At 37.5% G+C, this 19,754-nt stretch overlaps 3 protein-coding genes across 4 annotated transcripts in view; 2 read left to right on the top strand and 1 right to left on the bottom strand.

Moving 5' to 3' along the window:
* Positions 1 to 5,878, top strand: part of STYX (serine/threonine/tyrosine interacting protein) — a 35,625-nt gene extending 29,747 nt beyond the window's left edge. For both annotated transcript variants that reach the window (XM_004601742.2, XM_055132526.1), the window contains one exon: positions 2,405 to 5,878. In XM_004601742.2, coding sequence (XP_004601799.1) covers positions 2,405 to 2,478 — 74 coding nt within the window. In that variant the 3' untranslated portion in view covers positions 2,479 to 5,878. The remainder of the gene's footprint in view (positions 1 to 2,404) is intronic.
* Positions 5,879 to 6,992: 1,114 nt separating this feature from the next.
* On the bottom strand, positions 6,993 to 19,163 carry GNPNAT1 (glucosamine-phosphate N-acetyltransferase 1). The gene is made up of 6 exons (XM_055132527.1): positions 18,947 to 19,163; positions 13,498 to 13,664; positions 12,350 to 12,412; positions 10,385 to 10,512; positions 9,658 to 9,719; positions 6,993 to 8,077 (listed from the first exon to the last, which is right to left on the bottom strand). Exons 2-6 carry the CDS (start codon positions 13,649 to 13,651, stop codon positions 7,930 to 7,932), a joined length of 555 nt encoding a protein of 184 aa, XP_054988502.1. The 5' UTR covers positions 13,652 to 13,664; positions 18,947 to 19,163; the 3' UTR covers positions 6,993 to 7,929.
* Positions 15,842 to 19,362, top strand: LOC129403456 (translation initiation factor IF-2-like). Its single transcript, XM_055132076.1, has 2 exons — positions 15,842 to 15,875; positions 18,419 to 19,362. Exons 1-2 carry the CDS (start codon positions 15,842 to 15,844, stop codon positions 19,360 to 19,362), a joined length of 978 nt encoding a protein of 325 aa, XP_054988051.1.
* The last annotated feature ends 392 nt before the right edge of the window (positions 19,363 to 19,754 follow it).

The following is a 19,754-nucleotide window of genomic DNA, read 5'->3' as shown; positions in this document are numbered from 1 at the left end:
TGACCAAAACAAAACAAAACCCCCAAACAAGGAAAATACTAAAAGCATGTTCAAATTAAGTAATAACATGTTTAATGTGAGCCACTTGTTTTTCTCTTATCAGAATTTCATTCCTTCCTTCCTTTGTTCTCTCCCTCTTTAAAAAATCCCTTTTCTCATATTCAGTTAATGATCCATGTCCACTCTCAAAATATCTCAGAATTTACCTTCTCCAAGGAAGGAAGTTTATACTTGTCTTTTTATTCTGTTAGAGAACTCGTGGACATTGTTGCCCTATAGTTCTTATTTTTTTTTTTTTTTTTTTTTTGCTTTTTGGGTCACACCCAGCGATGCTCAGGGGTTACTCCTGGCTTTGCACTCAGGAATTACTCCTGGCAGTGCTTGGGGGACCATATGGGATGCCGGGGATTGAACCCAGGTCGGCCGCGTGCAAAGCAAATGCCTTACCCGCTGTGCTATCGCTCCGGCCCCTATAGTTCTTATATATACACCATCAGTCTTCCATAACAGGAGGAACAGTTTATTTACCTAGTTATTGTTGGGCCTGCAAAATCAAGCTTTTTTCACTATTGAACTGCCTGGAGTGATTTTGTGTGTGTGTGTGTGTGTGTGTGTGTGCGCGCGCACATAAATAATACTCATATATAATACTTATATATGTGTTGTATACCTATAATACTTATCTCATTATTTTCTTCTCCTTGCCACCTCTAATCAGTTTCCTATTTGGAAGGATCTACTTCTTTAGTACTTCCAAAATTTCTTACCTTTATTATAGTCCCCCTAGTTCCGGTTCATATTGGCATGATCTCCAGATATTTGGCATTTTGCCACATTGTGGCCAAACTTTTCCAAAAAATAATTTGGTATTTTTTCTGTGTATTAATTCCTAAGGAAGAATTTTAAATTTTATAATAAAAAATTATTTTTTTGGTGGGGGGCCCACCTGGCAGTGCTAAGGGTTCCTACTGGCTCTACACTCAGGAATCATTTCTGGCAATGCTAAGGGGACCACAGGCAGTGCCTGGGATCAAAGCCAGGTCAGACATGTTCAAGGCAAGTGCCCTTCCTGCTGTATATTGCTGTGGTCCCTCTAAGAAAGAAATTGTCGTAAATAGTAATTAAAGTCCCTTCTGAACTTTAGAACTCTTTCCGTATGCATCCCAGAAAATGTGCCTGTACTTATCTTGATGGTTTCATGTATTTGTGGTTTCTCCATATAGAATGCATTACTAGATTAGTTCTTTAGTTGGAAAAACTTAGTTCACATATCATCTCTGAAAAAACAATGATTAACTCACTTTTCCTCCAATTCCTAGATATTTGGAAGTTCACAAAGCTTCATGTATGCCTCCTCATTTTCTCATTCATTATTTATTCTATTACCATCCTTTAGTAGAATTCAGGTATAGCACTTTTATCTGAAAATCATTTAGTTGTATTCAGCTTTATGATAACTATTTTATTATTTATTTTACACATATATTTTATATATACTGTTTCACGGCAGAGCCTTGCAAGCTACCTGTGGCATACTCAATATGCCATCAGGAGGGACAGTCGATGAATGAGGGAATGACAGTGATGCAGTGTTATTTCATTGTCTTGACATTGTATTTTATTAATCTTATAGTGAGAGATTGAAATTTTTGGTATCTCCTTTCTGAATTAATGTTATTACCATGATTCTGCACAACTTTCGGGCATAAATTTATGGCCATGCCTTTGTTAGGAAAATAAAAACAGATCTTTCCCAGTTTATTTCCTGAGATTTTTTCCTCCGTTATGTCGGATTTCTTGATTTTAACTTTTGGGCATATCTCTGGCGCTTTGTGTGAAATTTCCTCAGGCAGTGATATGAAGAGTAGGAAAACATACTTTGAGGAGCAGGAGAGATGACTCAGTAACTTATTAGCACATACTTTTTGTGTTGGAAGCCCAGGTTTGATCCCTGGCATCACATGGTTCTCCATACCATCCAGAGGAGCCCCCAGGAGCAGAGCCCAGGGTTAGTACCCTAGCATTCCTTGTTACCCGAAAGCAAAAAAAGATTTCAAAATTGTTTTAAATCTAGTGTTTATTATACGCACTATAATAAGACACACTTTTAACTCTAAAAAGGACCTATGTATCCTATCATGAAGATAAGTTAATTTAGGTAATTTATAACAGGAATTTACCAGTTTGCTAAAAATTCAGCCATGAAATTTTTTTTTGATGTTTTTTGATGTTTTTTTCCTTGTTATGGAATTTTTATTGTACATAGATGTAGTACTGTTTTTGATGTTTTTTTTCCTTGTTATGGAATTTTTATTGTACATAGATGTAGTACTTAATAAAAAATGAAACTTATTAATGGATAAATTTATTCTCGGATTTTATGTATTTTGCAATAACTTTTTAGGAAGCTTGAAGAGAACACATGAAGAAGAAGATGATTTTGGAAATATGCAAGTGGCAACAGCACAGAATGGCTGACTCAAAACAACAGAGAGAGAATTTCTTTCAGAAGGAGAAATACTAAAGACAATAATAATGTAAAATGGTAAAAACCCAGTCGTTTCATTGAATTATATGTTGCTTCCAGATGTGTTTCTCTGCAACTTGGATGGGCAGCGACATTGAAGATGTTGGACTTCTATAATAGATGGCACTGATGGTTTTACTCCCTTTTTTTTTTTAACTTTACAGTTTTATTATAAAACAAGAATTTTGGACTTGCGAAGAGGTATTATTGCAATAATGCACTTTTCATACTTGAAATTTATTTGTATGATAGTTATTACTTTAAAGAAAATGCAATTTAGGGGGATTTGTTTATAAAATCTGGGTAATTTATAACAAGAATTTCCTAAAGTTTGCTAAAAATTCATTTTGTGTTCTATATGTTACATTTAAAAAATAATTTTAAAGTTCACTTTTATGATGGAGCCTCTTACAGAAACATTAACAAATGCAGGGATCTGCTATATTCTTTTTGGTGTAATTTGATAGTTTATTTCTTTTGAACTTCTCGATCCCATATTAATAATCTTCAAATCATGACATTATCCAACTATTTTCCTTTCTTACGGTCTTTTTGTTTTAAAGAGAAAAAAAACCACAAAGTTTAATGAACTAAGGAGGACGTTTTGCTTATAGTACTAGATGCTACAAAACATGAAGAATTTTAGATTTTGTGACTTTCTTTGCATTTCTCAAAAATCTAAATGTTCTCATTAGAGTTTCTTAGTCCCTTTTTTGGTTCAAAATGGTTCTAAGTAGACTATAATAAACCAATGTAGCACTATTTTTTTCCTAAATGAAGCCCAAAAAAGAAAAGTGCCTTGCATCATTAAAAACAAATAATCCTCATGACCTCTAAATTAGTATGTAGAACAGTGAAACGTATTTAACATTTTTCTGTTAATTTTTTTTCAACCATAAACTTAGTTTAAACAAAGTGTGAGGTTTAAAGAAACCTTAGTAAATTATTTGGAATATGGAACATTTACTCTTCCATTTTATGTTGTCTTAATGATTCTGTGAGATTGTTCTGGCTCAGACAGAAGTTTTTCTTTGAAAATGCATTTAATGGGGAAAGTGATTTGTGGGATACTGGTGTAGTTTAAATTGTTAAAGTCTTTACAGAGTTCATCTAAATTTCCCCCAAGATTTGCATTAGCAAAGTCACTTTATGGATCCTTGGTTCTCCCTAATTTTTATTTATATAAAAAATTATTCTAAGAAAAACATTTTTGCTATTTTAAGTATAATATATGAGGGAGGAAAAGGAGTGTTTTTTAACTTTTTATAGTTGATTTAGTGTAGCACAAACAAAATTACTTTGTATCTCACTTTTCTCAGTCCTCTCTTGAGGTGCTTTACTGATGGGAATGATTTCCAAACATTCCCTTGATACCAAGAGGTACTAAGCAGTGTAACTTTTTACACCAAGTTGCTTGCTTTGCTTTCCTCCCTGAAATGTAATAATACGGTAAAAAGGTTTATTTGGGTGTTTTTTCTTTAAATACAGCACAGTGGGAGAGTGGAAATGAACTAAAATTTCTTTGTTAATTAAGAGTTAATTCGTATTGACCCAGGTGGTATTGATTCCTCTTCTGATTTCCGTTCCCTTTCCCTGTTTCACCACCCTGAGAACAAGATATTGCTAATCCCAGTGTGGTCTAGTATTCTGTTGTGTGATTAGATCATTTGGTGTGGTGGTCTAGTAGAGTCAGGATTTACATTAAGTGTTTAGAAATTCCAACTGGTAAAATATCAGATAACAGCTTTCTTGTATATAGATCACTATTGGGTAGCAAAGATCTTTTTTGCAGTGTAATAATCTATGATGTTTTCTTAAGCAGAAATTCTGCTTAAAAGAATCTTCATTAGTACATTTAGATTTTTTTAATGAGGCAGTTAAGATTTTAAAAATCTTACACATACATATCCTGTTGTCTGGCCAAAAATACAGATTCGCTAATTAATTTACAGCTGGTAATTTTCCATTTTTTCTAATGTGTAACCTTTATGTTGTCACTGAAGTGCCTGCCCAGCACTATATATTCAAGTAGTCTCTCACAAACACTAGAAAAATGGACTATTATCTTGAATACATCACTAATGTGGAAAATACATTGAAATTTATTCTTTATATAGTAAGAACATTGTGAGTTTTGTCTTGAATTCATTCTTCAATCCAATGTTCAACTGGTTACTCCTATTAGGTTTCATTTCTGTAATTTATTTCCACTAATGTTTTTTGAGTTTACTATAACAATTTTTTTGAATCATGACTTATTTTCCAAGATTTTGAATGATGTATAACATAGCACCTAATTTTAAATATTAAATATGTAACCTGGGCACAGATTTTAAAGTGTTGCATCAAAACATTAGGGAAACTGCTATACCGTCCATATTGGAAGTAAGAACCTCTAATACTGAAAATATTCAAATGGAATGGCAGTATTCCTAATTATAATTCATTGGTTCATATTAATTTTATCTAGTAGATGTTTTAACAGCAGTTAACCTTTATTTATATCTTTTACCCTATGGTAGAAATGTTAAACCATGATAGCTTTTGCTACCAACTCTCAACCACTTTTAGAGGAGAATATTTATTTCATGAGGGTTTTGTGCTTCATCTGAATTTAGAAGTAATGTTGGAAAATGTAAAGCATGTCCTTTTAAGAAAATATAAGTTTCTTAATTGTCTTATTACCAAGGTGATTCAAGTGAACTAGAAGTATTTAATGGCAATCTTGAATTAGAAAGTTGGGATGTATATCTCTTTCTCTCTATATATATACATATCTGGATCTCAACTTGATGTAAAGTAAATGAGCAGTTACCTGGCGGATTTTTTAAAAATCAACTTTATCCATAATTCCATAACAGCTTCACTTACTTCAATATTATTTTTTTTCCCTTTGTTCATTCAACACTGCTCCAGTGAGGAAATAATAGGAAATAGTTGAGAATTGTTTTAAATTTTTATTTTTTGATTAGAAAAATGTTTCTAGGGTCTTATGGATGCTGGATTTTTTTTTTTGTCTTACCCATTCATGGCAGCTAAAAAAAAAATCACTCAAAATATTCAGGTTTACATGTTAGCTCTCTCATTGGGAGTTGTCATACCTCACAGTTCAAAGTGTATTCTATAGATCAGTAACATTATACTGACATGTAATTGCAATTTACTATGCAGCAAAAATGATTCAAGAATAAAAATAACCTACAGTGTCTATTTAACTTTGTATAGGCAATTGCTTAAGTTACTCTGCTTTTAACATTTGTACTTGGATACAATGCTTATTATGTATGTATAGGAATGTCACAGTGCAAGATGCTGCTAGCCCAGGCACAAAGTATTAAATTATTTTGTGAAGATTGGTGGTTGTATTAAAACTGTTTGCCATTATACCTCAAAGAGATTGAAAAACTCATTTATACTGCTTATGCCACTGAACTTTATATTGCTGTCTTCTGAGTTATGGTAACTGAGTTACTATAGCATCTTACAAACATTGTTATCACACACACACAAATATGGAAGCCCACTTTCAGCTCAGGTATATTTTAAGGGTTTCTAGAATAAGACTGGAACTAGTCTTTATTAGGTTAAGGGAATTCATATCTAAAAAAGGGAGAAATTATCCACAGAACAACTTCTAACACATTAAAAAAAAATTCCTTTTATCCTTCCTGTCTCCCTGTTAGCCTACCTGCATATAATCATCAAAGCTAAGATCACTATACCATTAATACAAATAATTAAAATATATGGGCCACATTAAAAATCACTTTGTGTAGCTACTTTTCATATTCAGTTTTACTGAGATTGCACAGAAAATCAATCTGGTTAACAAAGGCTAAAAATGGGCTAAAAACACTCCTATGTTGCTGAGTCTCCGATTTTTTGGTTGGGGCAGGGGTGTTTACCTGGGAGTGCTCAGGGCTTGACTCTGGGCTTTATTCTCAGGAATCATTCTAGGCAGTACCTAGGGTTATGGGTTCAGGGGATCTAACCCTGGTTTACCACATACAATGCAAGCACCTCCCTGATGTATTAATACTCTGGCCCCAGTCTCAAATTCTTAATATAAATCCTTATGTTAATCTTTCTATAGAGGGGATTTAATGTAAGACCATAAGAGTACTTAGGGATTAAGAATAATTATATAGTTACTCCAGATTATTCACTGGTAAGAAGGTAAAGCATTTAGTTTTACCTTTTGCTGGGTTCATTTCTAACATTTAATATGATCAATGCCCTGTACTGTTGGGTGATTTAGGGGCCACTCCTGGCACTGGTTAGCCCAGCAGTGTAGGCTCACCAGCTTATCATGGGGCCTGATGATTCAATGCTCAGGTCTGGAGTTGGAGTGCTCGAGACGAACCCTTCGTTTGCTATGAAAGAAAGAGTACACAGTTTTATGAACCATGGTATGAATAGAAGAGTAAAGAAAAGCAAAGACAACATTAGGAATCTTACAAAACTATTCATCATATGAACGAGTTTAATGTAACACGGAATGCAAAAGATTAGAACCATTAATAAAGTATCTTACTCTTTCAACTTAAAAAATAATTAAAATAAATAAAATCAATGAGTGACCATAATAGTACCATTATAATCACATTAAATAGAAAAGCTTTCATTAACAGTTTAAGAATGTAATAAAAATCAGTACCATACATCTTTAAATATTACCTTCAATTTTGTAATGTTTTTCATAAAAATATTGTAATAAGCTTCACACCCATGAAAAGATGAGAAATCAGATTAGAAATACATAATATGCCAGGATTTGCCACTTCACTGTTTAAAAGTAGCTCATACTATTAGGTTTTTAAACAAATAATTTCACATGACAGTGGTACTTGACAATATATAAACTTTTAGATATACATACACATTTTACTAGACACAGGAATTTCATTTCTACTTTGTGAAGATGATCAGGTTATTTGACAATACAATTTATTTTTAATATCTCAATTTTTCCAACTTCACATAACATGGAAATGAAAACCCCTTAAGTGGCATTTAGGTTTGTTTCTTCAAAACAAATTACTAACTGTATGAATGTGATAATAGCCTTATTTTCATTGAAGCTTTTTTCCCCCAAAACAAGCAGTAAAGATACTACCCTATACTCTGATGCCAAGAAATAAAGCCAAACTTTAGAAAAATACAATGCGAGAAAAGATTCAAGTTAAAAATATTCCTTTGGTTAAAAATTATCCCCTTTGTAATATTCATTTGTAATCTAAACTCACAGCATGTCCCATCAGCCCAAATAATCTTCTAATTATCATTATACTTGTGTTACAGTTTTCTTGCAGTTCACTATTTATGGAGGTCACTGGGTTGCAGCAACAAAATAGTTTTTTGTTGCATTATCTCTTATGACAGATGTCTTTCTTGAAAGATTTTTACTTTAAAAACCTCCGGCACATGTATTTTTCTTCAGACACTGTATACCCAAACTTTTTATAGAAACCAACGTTTTGTGGCAGACATTCAAGAGTTATCTTATAACAGTTCAGTTTCTTGCTTAGCAAAGTAAGGGTTGATAATAACCTGAAATTAAAAAGAAAAGACATAGGAATATTTTAAAGTGGATTTTACTAACTTAAAATGAGAAAATAAAATATAAATAAATAAAAATAAAATACTTTTATTTTTGTAACAAACAGATTTAGGTCATATCCTTTCCCACTATATTTAAATACTTAAATTACAAATTGACCAGCATTGTTTCAAATAGTAATCTTAATTAATGGAACCAATACATTCTGTCCTGTAAGTATTTTAAAAAAAACTGTCAGTGCATTCCATTCTGGAATCACCCTCAGTCCAACCTGGCATTCAACCTGGCATAATCAATCTTTCCCTATCTTAAAAAAAAATGGAAATGCACTAAGGACTATCAACGTAAAACATTATTCAAAAAAAATTTAAGGCATTTTGGCTTTTATTATTCGGAAGGAGGAGGTAGAGCCACACACCATGATGTTCAGAGATTACTCCTGGCTCTGCACTCAGTAATCACTCCTTGCAGAGCACTGGGCTCATGCAGGATGTTGGACTGGACCCGGTTGGCTGCATGCAAGACCCTACCCTCTGTACCATTAATAACTCATCCCCCCCCTCAGTACTTTTGTTAAAGTTCTTTTTTTTCTAAGTCTATTCAAACTACTTAGGAACTTAGCCACAAAATATGGGTAAATATTAGCTTTGTTCTTTTATCATTTCTAAGGCTACTTTAACACTTGGGAAAATAGATATCAGAACCGCAACAAAAACTCGGGTATATATAGTTACTTCAAGAAGAGGAGTTTTATGGAAACTGTTCATCACTTACTATTGGGAAAAACAAATCAAAATGACAGTGATGTAAGAATGAAACAGTGTTGGTGGAAATGGTGTGGAAAGGGAAACGCCTGTTTACTGTTGATGGGAATATGGTCTTCATGAAAAATGGTTTGTAGATTTCACCAAAACTTAAGAATCGGGCTTACATGTGACCCAGTGATTCCACATCTTGGCATCTACACCCCAAACATTAATTCAAAAAGCTGATGTGCACACCTGTGTTCACCGCATACTTAGTACAATAATTAGGATATGTTAACCCTGTTAAATGTCCAATGACAGGTGTATGGATAAAGAACTTGTGATACATATACACAATAGAATATAGTCATAAGAAAAGATGAAATGTAGTTTGCTACAACTTGGAACTGCAAGGTATTGTGTTAAATCAGGGAGGACAAATAACTATTATTTCACTCATCTCTACTACATAGTAGAGATATGAACAAAAATTCAAAGCAACTTTTATAATAAACCTGTGGAATTTATTTAAATATTTAAAGAATTACAGAATATTAATGCATATTTACTTTGCTACATACATGTTTATTTTTGAGTGAGAAACTAGTGAATCACTTGGACAAAGTTTCTTTTTCCTATTAGGATGAAACGCTCAAGTTAATTTAGTATTTCATAATCAAATTCACTCTTAAATTCTAGGGAAATAAGTTCATAAGGAATGACTTCCAAAATAAACTACAGGCAGCAAAATGCTTGTTGGCAAAAAACTAAATAAACAAAGAATATCTTGTTTATCCAGGGTTACCTTATTTCTGCCTACTTACAGTTTACCAAGCTGCTTTCCTCTGCATTCATCACTTACAACAACATCTTCCACTCTTCCTCTCTGAAAAGGATTAGTGGTTAAAGACTAAACATCAAGTTGGCAAAAAATGAGATAATGATACAGTGAACTAATTTGTGTCATAATCTGTGTATACCCCAAACTCCCTAGCCAAATCTCCCAATTTAATTACCCAAATATAATCATCATGGGGCCAAAGCTGTAGTATAGTGGGTAGGGTGTTTGCTTACATTCTGGCATAGGAGGGTTGAAAAGGGGAGTATTTTGAGGGATCAAGGCACTTGCCTTACAGGTAGTGGACCCTATTCTACCCTTGGCATTACATATGATCCCGAGTCCTGCCAGTCTGCACCATTAGCGCCCCCCCCCCCCAAAGTATCGTCCTACTCTTGCATAATTACAATTTCAAACATCCTAATAAAACTTAGTAGTTTCTAGCCCAGAATCTATGCAAAAGTTTAGGCCCAAGGAAATAGCACTGGGATGAATTAGCTCCAAGAGAGGCCCCTTGGCCTCTTGCTTGGGAATCTTCCCCCTACTCACAACTCCCATCCACTCATTTAAATCTAACATAAAACACACCAGTTTTTTTCAGGGGGCCACACCATCAGTGCACAGGGATCATTCCTGCTGGGGCCCAGTGGATTATATAGAGTGCCACGTTCAAACTATGCATCAGTATTAGTGGTATTAATGTGAACACATACCTTAGCACAGGAATGGATGAATTTATGTTCTATTATCAGAGTTGCTGTGGCAACAATCTGTCCTAAAGTCACATCTTCCACAACTGTAACATAGTAATCCCCAGATTTTTTCATGTGCTCAAAAGACTCTAGAAATTGGAAAACAGTTTCATGTAGTACGCAATTAACATTATTAGCTGCCCAAAAATACTAAGAGAGACTGACTTCATCACTGTCTACTTACAGCTATTTCACAAAGAAATCTATACTCTTCTGAAGAAAATATGAAAAATGACCAAGTAGTGGAGATAACAGTTGAACTCTGGCCCGTAAATTTAGGACTACGATTGCTAATTAAAAACTAAGGGTTTTGTTTGTGTGTGTAGTGCTAGGGATCCAAACCAGGGACATTCTCTACCACTGAGCCACATCCCTAACACTAATACAGCTAATGTAGCTAGCACTGCACTGCTGCTGCATTGCTGTCCCATTATTCATCGATTTGCTCGAGTGGGCACCAGTAATGTCTCCATTGTGAGACTTCTTGTTACTGTTTTAGGCATATCGAATGCTTGCCAGGCTCTGCCATGAGAAATAGCATATAAATTACAAATAAATTATATGTATTGCCACACTTTATTTTCTTAGTTATTTTATTTTATTTATTTTTTTATTATTTTATTTTATTTTTGCTTTTTGGGTCACACCTGGCGATGCACAGGGGTTACTCCTGGCTCTGCACTCAGGAACTAGCCCTGGCCATGCTCAGGGGACCATATGGGATGCTGGGATTTGAACCCGGGTCGGCCGCATGCAAGGCAAACGCCCTACCCGCTGTGCTATCTCTCCAGCCCCTTTCTTAGTTATTTTAAATCAATTTGTTTAACCTGTACACTCAGGTAAACAACAAAACTTCACATTTAAGGAAAAGTATGTTTACGTGATACTCTGTAATTTCTTTTGATTTTAATTATGACAAAATAATTGTAATATTTCCTCTTATCAAGTTCATTATTACATGAATTGCTTTTGGAAAAAACAATCATTTTTGTTCTGAGTCTTATGAAGTAGGAGAAATATATGACTGTTTCTATGTAATTTTCCCAAACTCACAGCAAAATAGGGATAGAAGTTTCCCTTCTAGTTGAATTTTTAGTCTTTTTTTTTTTTTTTGCTTTTTTGGGTCACACCCAGCGATTCTCAGGGATTACTCCTGGCTTTGCACTCAGGAATTACTCCTGGCGGTGCTTGGGGGACCATATGGGATGCCGGGGATCAAACCCGGGTCGGCTGCGTGCAAGGCAAACGCCCTACCCGCTGTGCTATCACTCCGGCCCCGAATTTTTAGTCTTTCTAGTGCTCAAATAACACATGATTTCTCATTGAATCATTGATATGCGGGCAAAGAGGAATTTGGTAATAATAAAAAAGAACAAGTCACATTTTATTCATTTAATGTACTATTCTATATGGAGGTATGAATTTCAGAAGAAATAAACTTTATGAAGGAAAACAAATAGAATCAGAATGATGACATTTCAAATTACCCTATAACACTTAGCTACTGGAGAAATAAAATTCTAGAATACAGAACTCTGTTTCTTTTGGGCTGAGCTGTATCTACTTTAAAATTCAATATAAAGGAACCAAAAATTTTGGAATATGTTCTCTTACATTTTTATTTGGTGATTAAAAAATCTGTGACTAGGCAGATGAAAGAAAATACTATGATAAAAATTTTTATGGCTCATTTATAGCTATAGGTTCTATAAGTTATAGAAGTCGGTTCATCTAGGTTCTATTCAGCAATATTGACATAATTGAGTTCTAGAGTTATGGTTGACTATGCTAAACATAAGAAAATGACTAATTTGTTATATGACTAATTTCCAATTATTTGAACAAAAAACATGAATACACTGAACACAACCCCAAACAGTCTTATTTCCCATTTTTTATTCAGGAAAAAGAAAGCTATTTACTTACTCATAAATTGTTCAGGGGTGACAACTCCAGTCTCTGTCAGTTGACCTAGTACTTTGAAAAAACCTAGTTTTGAGAAACAGATTTAAAGTTATAACAAGAGTAAGTGTAAATGTTAACCAATATATGAAGCTTGGTGGGATTCTAGGAAATTATTTTTTTAAATACATAATCTCAAAATTATTGTGCACTTTATAAAGAATCATCTTAAAATTATCACTCAACCTGAACAGTTTAAGATTTTTCTACAAAAAAGACTAACAAGTTTATAACTAATTACTTCAGCTATTCAATGTCTTCTGTAATTCCATACATATTTTAGAATTGTTCCTTTTATTTCCTTGGAAAATGCTTTGGTATTTTGATAAGGGTTGCACTGTCTTTAGGTGATGGCAATTTTAATAATGTTTATTCTTCCCATTCATGAGCATAGGGTGTCTTTCCATTTCTTTGTGTCTTCTATTTCTTTTAGGAACATCTTTTTTTGGTTTTGTTTGGTTTGGGGCCACACCCAGCAATGCTCAGGGGTTACTCCTGATTTTGCACTAGGGAATCACTCCTGGTGGTGCTCAGGGGACCATACAGGATGCCAGGGACCAAACTCGGGTCAGCTATGGGCAAGGCAAGCACCCTACTTGCTGTGTTATCTCTCCAAGCCTAAGATAACCACAATTTAAGCTATTTCGGGCGGGAGAAGGGGGCATTTCAATGTTAAATGCAGAGAGAAAATCTTCTGCAGCTTATTCAAAACATACTATCTCTACCCTCGTTCTTCACACGGTTCATTATATGTCATCACACATGATAATTGCCCCTTTGTGAAAAGTGTATGTCTTCTTAATTAGGAAACAGCAGTGCTTTACTCAAGTCATTTGAAATATTTTACTATTTGGTCTTTGCCTGAAATATTTTGTTATCTATATAGATTTTGCCATTATATATATATATATACACACACACACACACACACACATATATCGCTAAAACTGATGGTCTCACTTTAATATGTAATCCAAATATCAAAGTATGTTAAATTAATGGAATCAATGTTTGGTGGAGAAAAAAAAGGTTTTTTTTTAATTCTACAAGAATTATTTCCATATTCTAATAATTATAATTTTAACCAAGATTTGTAAACAGTAAATTCATACCTCTATTTAAGTCAGCAGTACAAAGAGGCCGCAAAACCAAACCTTCTCCAGGATGTGTTGGGGAAATGGCTGGGGAAAACGTAGCTGTATTCTGGCTCCAATCCACTTCTTTGAGTAGACTTGGATCAAACATAGGAGTTTCATCAGGTTTCATCTTGCAATAAAGTCTAAAAAATATTAAGAACAGTGAACAGAAGGAAAATATTTAGATAAAGTATCTCAATATAAATATGCAATTAGAAAGGTTTTAAACAGACATGCAGGGTACTTTAGTTTATCCTGAATATTTCAGCAAATACTACTAGACATATAAACTTTATGAATAACATATTGAAAACATGATTCAGAAGCTTTAAACTTCAATTATTTTATTAATTGGGAGTTGGGGTGGGTGTGTTTCAATTTTCCCAGTACCAAGATGTCCCTTACTTCATAAATTACAATGTATTTAGAAGCAGCTATTCACTGCCAGGAAGTTCTTCCTGGCAGTGGTGCTTGGGGGCCACCAGGACTACACCTGCTGGTACTTCAGGGTTTGCAGTGATGCAGACCCAACTTGGGGCATCCACATACAAGGCATGAACTGCAGCCCAGTGAGCCCCCTTCTCTGTCCCATGGCAACTTTTCGTAACTTTTCCTTAAAACTTGATTAAACTTCTGAAGTTTACCACACTATTTACAGTATACTAGAGGCTTTTCAGCACCTATGTGTCTGCCATTTGTTTTAAATGTTATGACACATTAGTGTGATGTTTAGGAATGATTATCTTGTTTAACAGATGGGAACTACAGGCCTAACCCAAGATCACAAAATTAATATAGCCAGGATATAAATCAGGCATGGCAAATATGAGCTCTGAAGTCAGATCTGCCTGGTATTCAAATATCAACCTCGTGAGATCGGAGGGATAATACAATGGTTAGGACGCTTGCTTTGCTCCCAGCGACCGTGGTTCAACCCCCAACATCCTATTATGGTCCCTCGAACATCATCAGGAGCTTCTGAGCACAGAACCGGGAGTAACCCCCTGAGCATCACAGGTGAGATCCAAAACCAAAACAAAAATGTCAACTTTCTTGTAAAGTAGCTAAAACTCTCTGAATCAGCTTCCTAATTAGTAAAATGGAGATGAAAGTACTTAAGGGATGAAGTGATTTGCTGCATGTAAGTAACCAACAGTACTCGACACACTGCAAGCACTTAACAAAATGTACTTTAACAATTTAAAATTCTTGTTTATGAAGACTTAATTTTCTTCCATTTCAATACGTGAGTCAGGCACTGTGTGAGGTCCAGGGGCTACACAGAGAATAGGTTATTTTATATTAAATTTGAAAAAATAGCATTTTGGACTGAGAACCATTTAAAAATCAGCATTAGATGAGATACTTGAGAATTTCTTTTTTCATAAAGGAGTTATAAACACTATCCTTGTTTTTTAAAAACAGTCAAGGAAATAACTGATGATTAAGTCACATAATCCACTCAAAACAGATTTTTTTAAAACAGGTTAATTTTAGTGCATATGTTTTATCATTTGCCCTGGTAATTGGGCCCCTGAGGCTTTTGAGTGTATTCTCTTCTGAATATTATTTTTTCAGGGAGGTAGATAAACAGATTCAATCTTTACTGGTAAAGTAAAATGTTTACATTAAAGAGTCTGGATAGGGGCCAGAGCGATAGGATAGTAGGTAGGGCACTTGCTTTGCATACGGTTGACCTGAGTTCACCCAGGTTTGACCCCTGGCATCTCATATGGTCCCCCAAGCAAAGCACTGTCAGTTATGGTCCAAACAAACGAAAAGCCTGGAGATATCCAACATGCCTTGAACCCTGGTTCAATCCCTAGTGCTGCATATGGATCAGTAGGGTGCGTCCCCCAAAACAACAAAAAAGCATACAAACAAAAAATACAATTTTAAGTTCAAAGTAATGCACTACTTAATCTGGATATTTGTCCTAGTTACTGTACAGTTTTTTTTTTTTTTGGAGGGGGGCTTAAAGAGTTTTTTTAATTGAATCACTGAGATAGACCCTTACAAAGCTGTTCATGATTAGGTTTCAGTCATACAGTGTTCCAACATCCATCCCTCCACTATTGTACAGTACGTTTTCCAGCACCAGTGTCCCCAGTTTCCCTCCCATCATCCCCCCCTCCTCCGTTCCCTTTCCATTAAATGTGTTTTGTTTGGGGGCCATATCAGTTTACTCCTGGCTCTTTGATTAGGTATCACTACTGGTGGGCTTTGGGGGTCATATCTGGGGTGCTGCTGATTGAATCTGGGTTGACTGCATGCAAGGCAAGTGTCCTGTCCACTGTTCTATCACTCTGGCCCTGTAACCATGAAGTTTAAAGAAAGCTCAGAAAGAAATTCAGGTGAGGATTAAGACAAAATAACTGCTGGAGTCTGCATTAAACTTAGCCTAGAAACTGCAAAGTATTTTATAATTTTTTTGAGTGCATGATGATTACTTTCCTGAGACAGTCAAGTTTTATGAAGAAGATGAGTGTAAGACTTCATAAAGCACCTTGGCTCTAAGTAACATAAAGTGATTCAGAACTAAGATTATGACACCTTTAATGAATATTAAGCAGTAAATAACATTCTCCTGTGCTTTTCTTTAACCAGATTGTCCTATTATATGAATGGCCTTAAATGATACTGCCTAACATTTGTCTTTCATTAATTTTAAAAACTACAGTGAAAGATGATTATTATGGCTATTAGCCCCATTTCACAGAATAGTACTTGGCTCAGGGCAATAGAATCCATAAAATAAGAGAGCCAAGCAACAGGACCAGGTTCGTGGGCTGACAGTATAGTCTCTCTAAAACTGCAAGAACATGGGTCATTACATAATATGCAGTCATTCTTTTTTGGTTTGGAGGCCACACCCAGAAGTACTCAGGAATTACTCCTGGCCATGATTCAGGGACTACATGGTGTTGGCTCCCGATACACAGTATGTGCTCTGGCTTTTTAAGAAGCCACGTCCTCGGCCCCATATGCAATCATTCATGAATGATTCTAGACTCTATACTCTGAATACCAAAAATGCAATAATGAAGAGGCACAAGACTTAGACAAACACAATTTTTCGCATCACTATATACTAGCTGAACAAAACATTGAACACTGAATACAGCATGTTGAGTAGATGAACCCAAAATGAAGGCCCGAAGAAAAACTACAGAAGTCAAAGTTAGGTGAAGCCCCGGCAGCACTGCATCCTGGCTGAGAATCTCCTAGTGGGGCCTCTGGCCTCCTAAGCATTACATGCTTTGCATGTGTGAGGCCTTTGGTCTGATCTCTGGGACCCCTCTTCACACGTGCCCTCTCCACCAAGAAAAGAAAAATTAGCTGGCCAATCAAATTACTATTAATCTGTTCTTACAAAACAGAGCTGTACGTAAGGTAGTAATACAGGAGGTAAGGCACTAATCTTGCATGTGGTCACTGCAGCTAACCTTGATTCCATCCCACCCCAAAAGGTTTTCTTCTAACTTTAGCACTCCAAAAAATAAATTCTAATGAGCAATCAATATGCTGGCAAGTTATGGTAGAAGTGATTTGATACAAAATCTCAGAAGGTTTTTGCAAAGATTGAAATAAATAAATGTATTTGTTTTACAAAAGAACTAAAATTTCAGCATGTTAAATTTGCAGTGTCCCCAGGTACTTCAAAAGTCGGAAATTATAGTAAATAGAAGCACACCGTTGTTTAAAGCGACATGCTTCCATTATCCTTGGAGTTTTTAAGATTTCAGACTGATTTTTTCGAAAACCTTAATTTAAAAAAAATTTACAAAGAAGCTTTTCTGTTTTATCTGCTGAAGTAGTATACATTTACAAGATGAACAGACGTCTAGTGAATGAATAATGAAAATGCAGTGAAATATTTTTCCCAAGTCTTATTTCAGAAAAGCCAGGGAAGAAAATGATTCCTGAACTTCACCAGTGTTATCCTCAAAACTATATACAAACATTAATTTTTACTAGTATCACATCAGTTTTTATTAAAGTATTGTTTTGGACACAAGTTCATTAATTTGTTTTCTAGTTGCAATATGCAGACTAAGATACAAATGGGGAGTTGCTACCGCTAGGAGCAATCAAGATCAACAGGTAACAGACACTGGGAATAAAATTTTAAAGGATGATTATAAAAAAGATTTAAAGTATATTCTACCGTCAGATCTAAACTGCCTTATAAATCAAGGGAACGGTTGCATCACTTGATCCGGGTACTGGTGAATGGTAGAAGGGGTGACTTGAGGGTATTTAATAGCCTCTAGGGCTCTTCTACATACACATTACAACCACTGTCGGTAATCCAAGGTTGATGAACAAACATTTCACTTGCTGACTGCTGACGTTGCCTCTGCGCTCAGGGATTACTCCCGGTGAGCTTGGGGATCAATATGTGGTGCCGGCCATCAAACCTGGGTGGGCCGAGTGCAAGGTAAGCACCCTACACAGTGTACTACCGCTCCAGTCCCGTAAGTCTGTTTTTAAAAGAAATTTCTGATACTTTGAGCCTGAAGATCTAGGTATTACCTCCATTTCACCGTGTAAGAAGTGGGAGACTGTGGAGCTTTGGGAACTTGACTCCAAGGTAGCAGAGCAAACAGTGCACTTGGGACTGGGATCCTACTTCCCCCCCGCCCCCCGGGCCCAACAATGCTACCCACGGAGATAGACCTCAATAGACCAGGCAGGTAGTTGCTTCCCCTAATCAAAGAGATTCATCGGGGCCTGCAGAAACTGACCCCATTTCATCAAGCCACCCCGCCACATCCGTTCTACGATTCATTTCCCCGTGGACAACCTAACAAAACTAAGTGCCCATCTAATTCCTCACGAGACGCTGTCTCCGGTTTACATAAACATCACCCACACAGCACCAGGCGTTTCTAAGGGTCAGAAGTCCTCGGAAGAGCGAAAGGGGGGTTCCCTCTTCCCGGGACAAAGCCCCAGGATGTAGGGAGTGCAGGAAGTGCTGTATCCGGGTGCGTGTCCTCCGGCGGCACCGGGGCGGCGTGGGCTGCGCCTCCAAAAGAAACGGGGGGCGGTAGGGGTGAAAGAAAGGCGCGTCGGTGGCCATTCAAACGCAAGGGAGGAAACGCCGGCGAGGAACTGTCTCCGTTTTCCACCCGAAGTCGGGCTAGCGAAGAATTCCTTCCGCTGCCACAGCCTGCCCGGGGCCACCAGCCCGGCCGGACTGGCCACCGAGCACCATGCCTCACCTCTGCCCGGGCGCGCGCCCGCTCTCCACCATGTGCACGCAGCGGGCGAGGGAGTGGGGGGCAATGCCCAGGTCCTTCCCTCCCGGTGGGCCTAGCTCCTCGGACCCGGGAGCGGCGCGCGCACACACCTGTTCCCGAAACCCCAAGGCAGCAGGGCCCACCCCGGGGGTGCCCCCCGCTCCAGCTCCCGAAACACCCACCTCGCCCGGAAAGCCCGGCAGACGGCGCTCCTCTCCAAGGCCCTTCCGAACTCCCGCACCCCCGTCCTCAGCCCCGGATCCGGATCCGGCTTGCAGCTACAGCCCCACCTCCTCCCGAGCCACAGTCGCCACCTCGGCAGCCACTACGCGAGCGGGGTCCAGGACGTGGCACCGCCAACGCCTCCAGCCCGCCCCTGCCCGCTGACGCAGGGCGGCGCGCGCGCGGGCGGGGCGGGGGCGCAGGCGCGGCGGGGGCGGAGCGGGCCGAGGGCCGGGGCCGGCCCCGCGTCAGCGTCTCGGCTGCGGCCCGGCCCTCCCGGGCTCCACCCCACAGAGGCGCAGCCCCGGGGACGCGGGACCTCGCTCTGCGGGTGCAAGTAAGTCCGATCTGGAGCCAGCCGCTAAGCGCTCCTTAGTGGCGGCTTACCGTGGGGCCCTTGAATTCTTAAGACTCCCCACGCAGAGCACATCCACGTCATGTTCCCCTTTCCTTGGTGGTCACTTCCTTTGGCCGTGGGCTGCTACTCCTGCAAGCTCATTCCCAATGTGTCGCAAATCCTGCCCCCGCGAGCTGGGAACAATTCATTCTAACTCGAAACTCTTGTTTCATTTTATTCCCTACAAATCTTTTGTTGTTGTTGTTGTTGTTAGGATACTAGTTCTCAATTGCAGGACTTGGCATACCCTGGAGCATTGTCTGCGGACACGTGTTACTAGCAGTTTCTCTGGCTGGCAGAGATGGATAGAAACTAGGTATACGGTACGCAGCAGCATCCCACGTGGAATTACCTGAACTTAACTAAAATGT

Source organism: Sorex araneus, chromosome 3 (genome assembly GCF_027595985.1).
Source record: "Sorex araneus isolate mSorAra2 chromosome 3, mSorAra2.pri, whole genome shotgun sequence".
Classification (NCBI taxonomy): Eukaryota; Metazoa; Chordata; class Mammalia; order Eulipotyphla; family Soricidae; genus Sorex; species Sorex araneus.
The sequence above is the reverse complement of the archived record's forward strand: the minus strand, read 5'-3'. Positions and strand labels throughout refer to the sequence as shown.

Bases quoted from the DNA above. Each gene is read 5' to 3' on its own strand.
- GNPNAT1 (XM_055132527.1), bottom strand. From the start codon at position 13,651: ATGAAACCTGATGAAACTCCTATGTTTGATCCAAGTCTACTCAAAGAA. The intron at 12,413-13,497 runs GTATGAATTTAC...TCTCAAAACTAG, and splicing joins TACTGCTGACTTAAATAGAG to GTTTTTTCAAAGTACTAGGT. The intron at 8,078-9,657 runs GTAAGTAGGCAG...TTTTAATTTCAG, and splicing joins GGAAAGCAGCTTGGTAAACT to GTTATTATCAACCCTTACTT.
- LOC129403456 (XM_055132076.1), top strand. From the start codon at position 15,842: ATGAAGTTTAAAGAAAGCTCAGAAAGAAATTCAG. The intron at 15,876-18,418 runs GTGAGGATTAAG...GGCGTTTCTAAG, and splicing joins AAGCTCAGAAAGAAATTCAG to GGTCAGAAGTCCTCGGAAGA.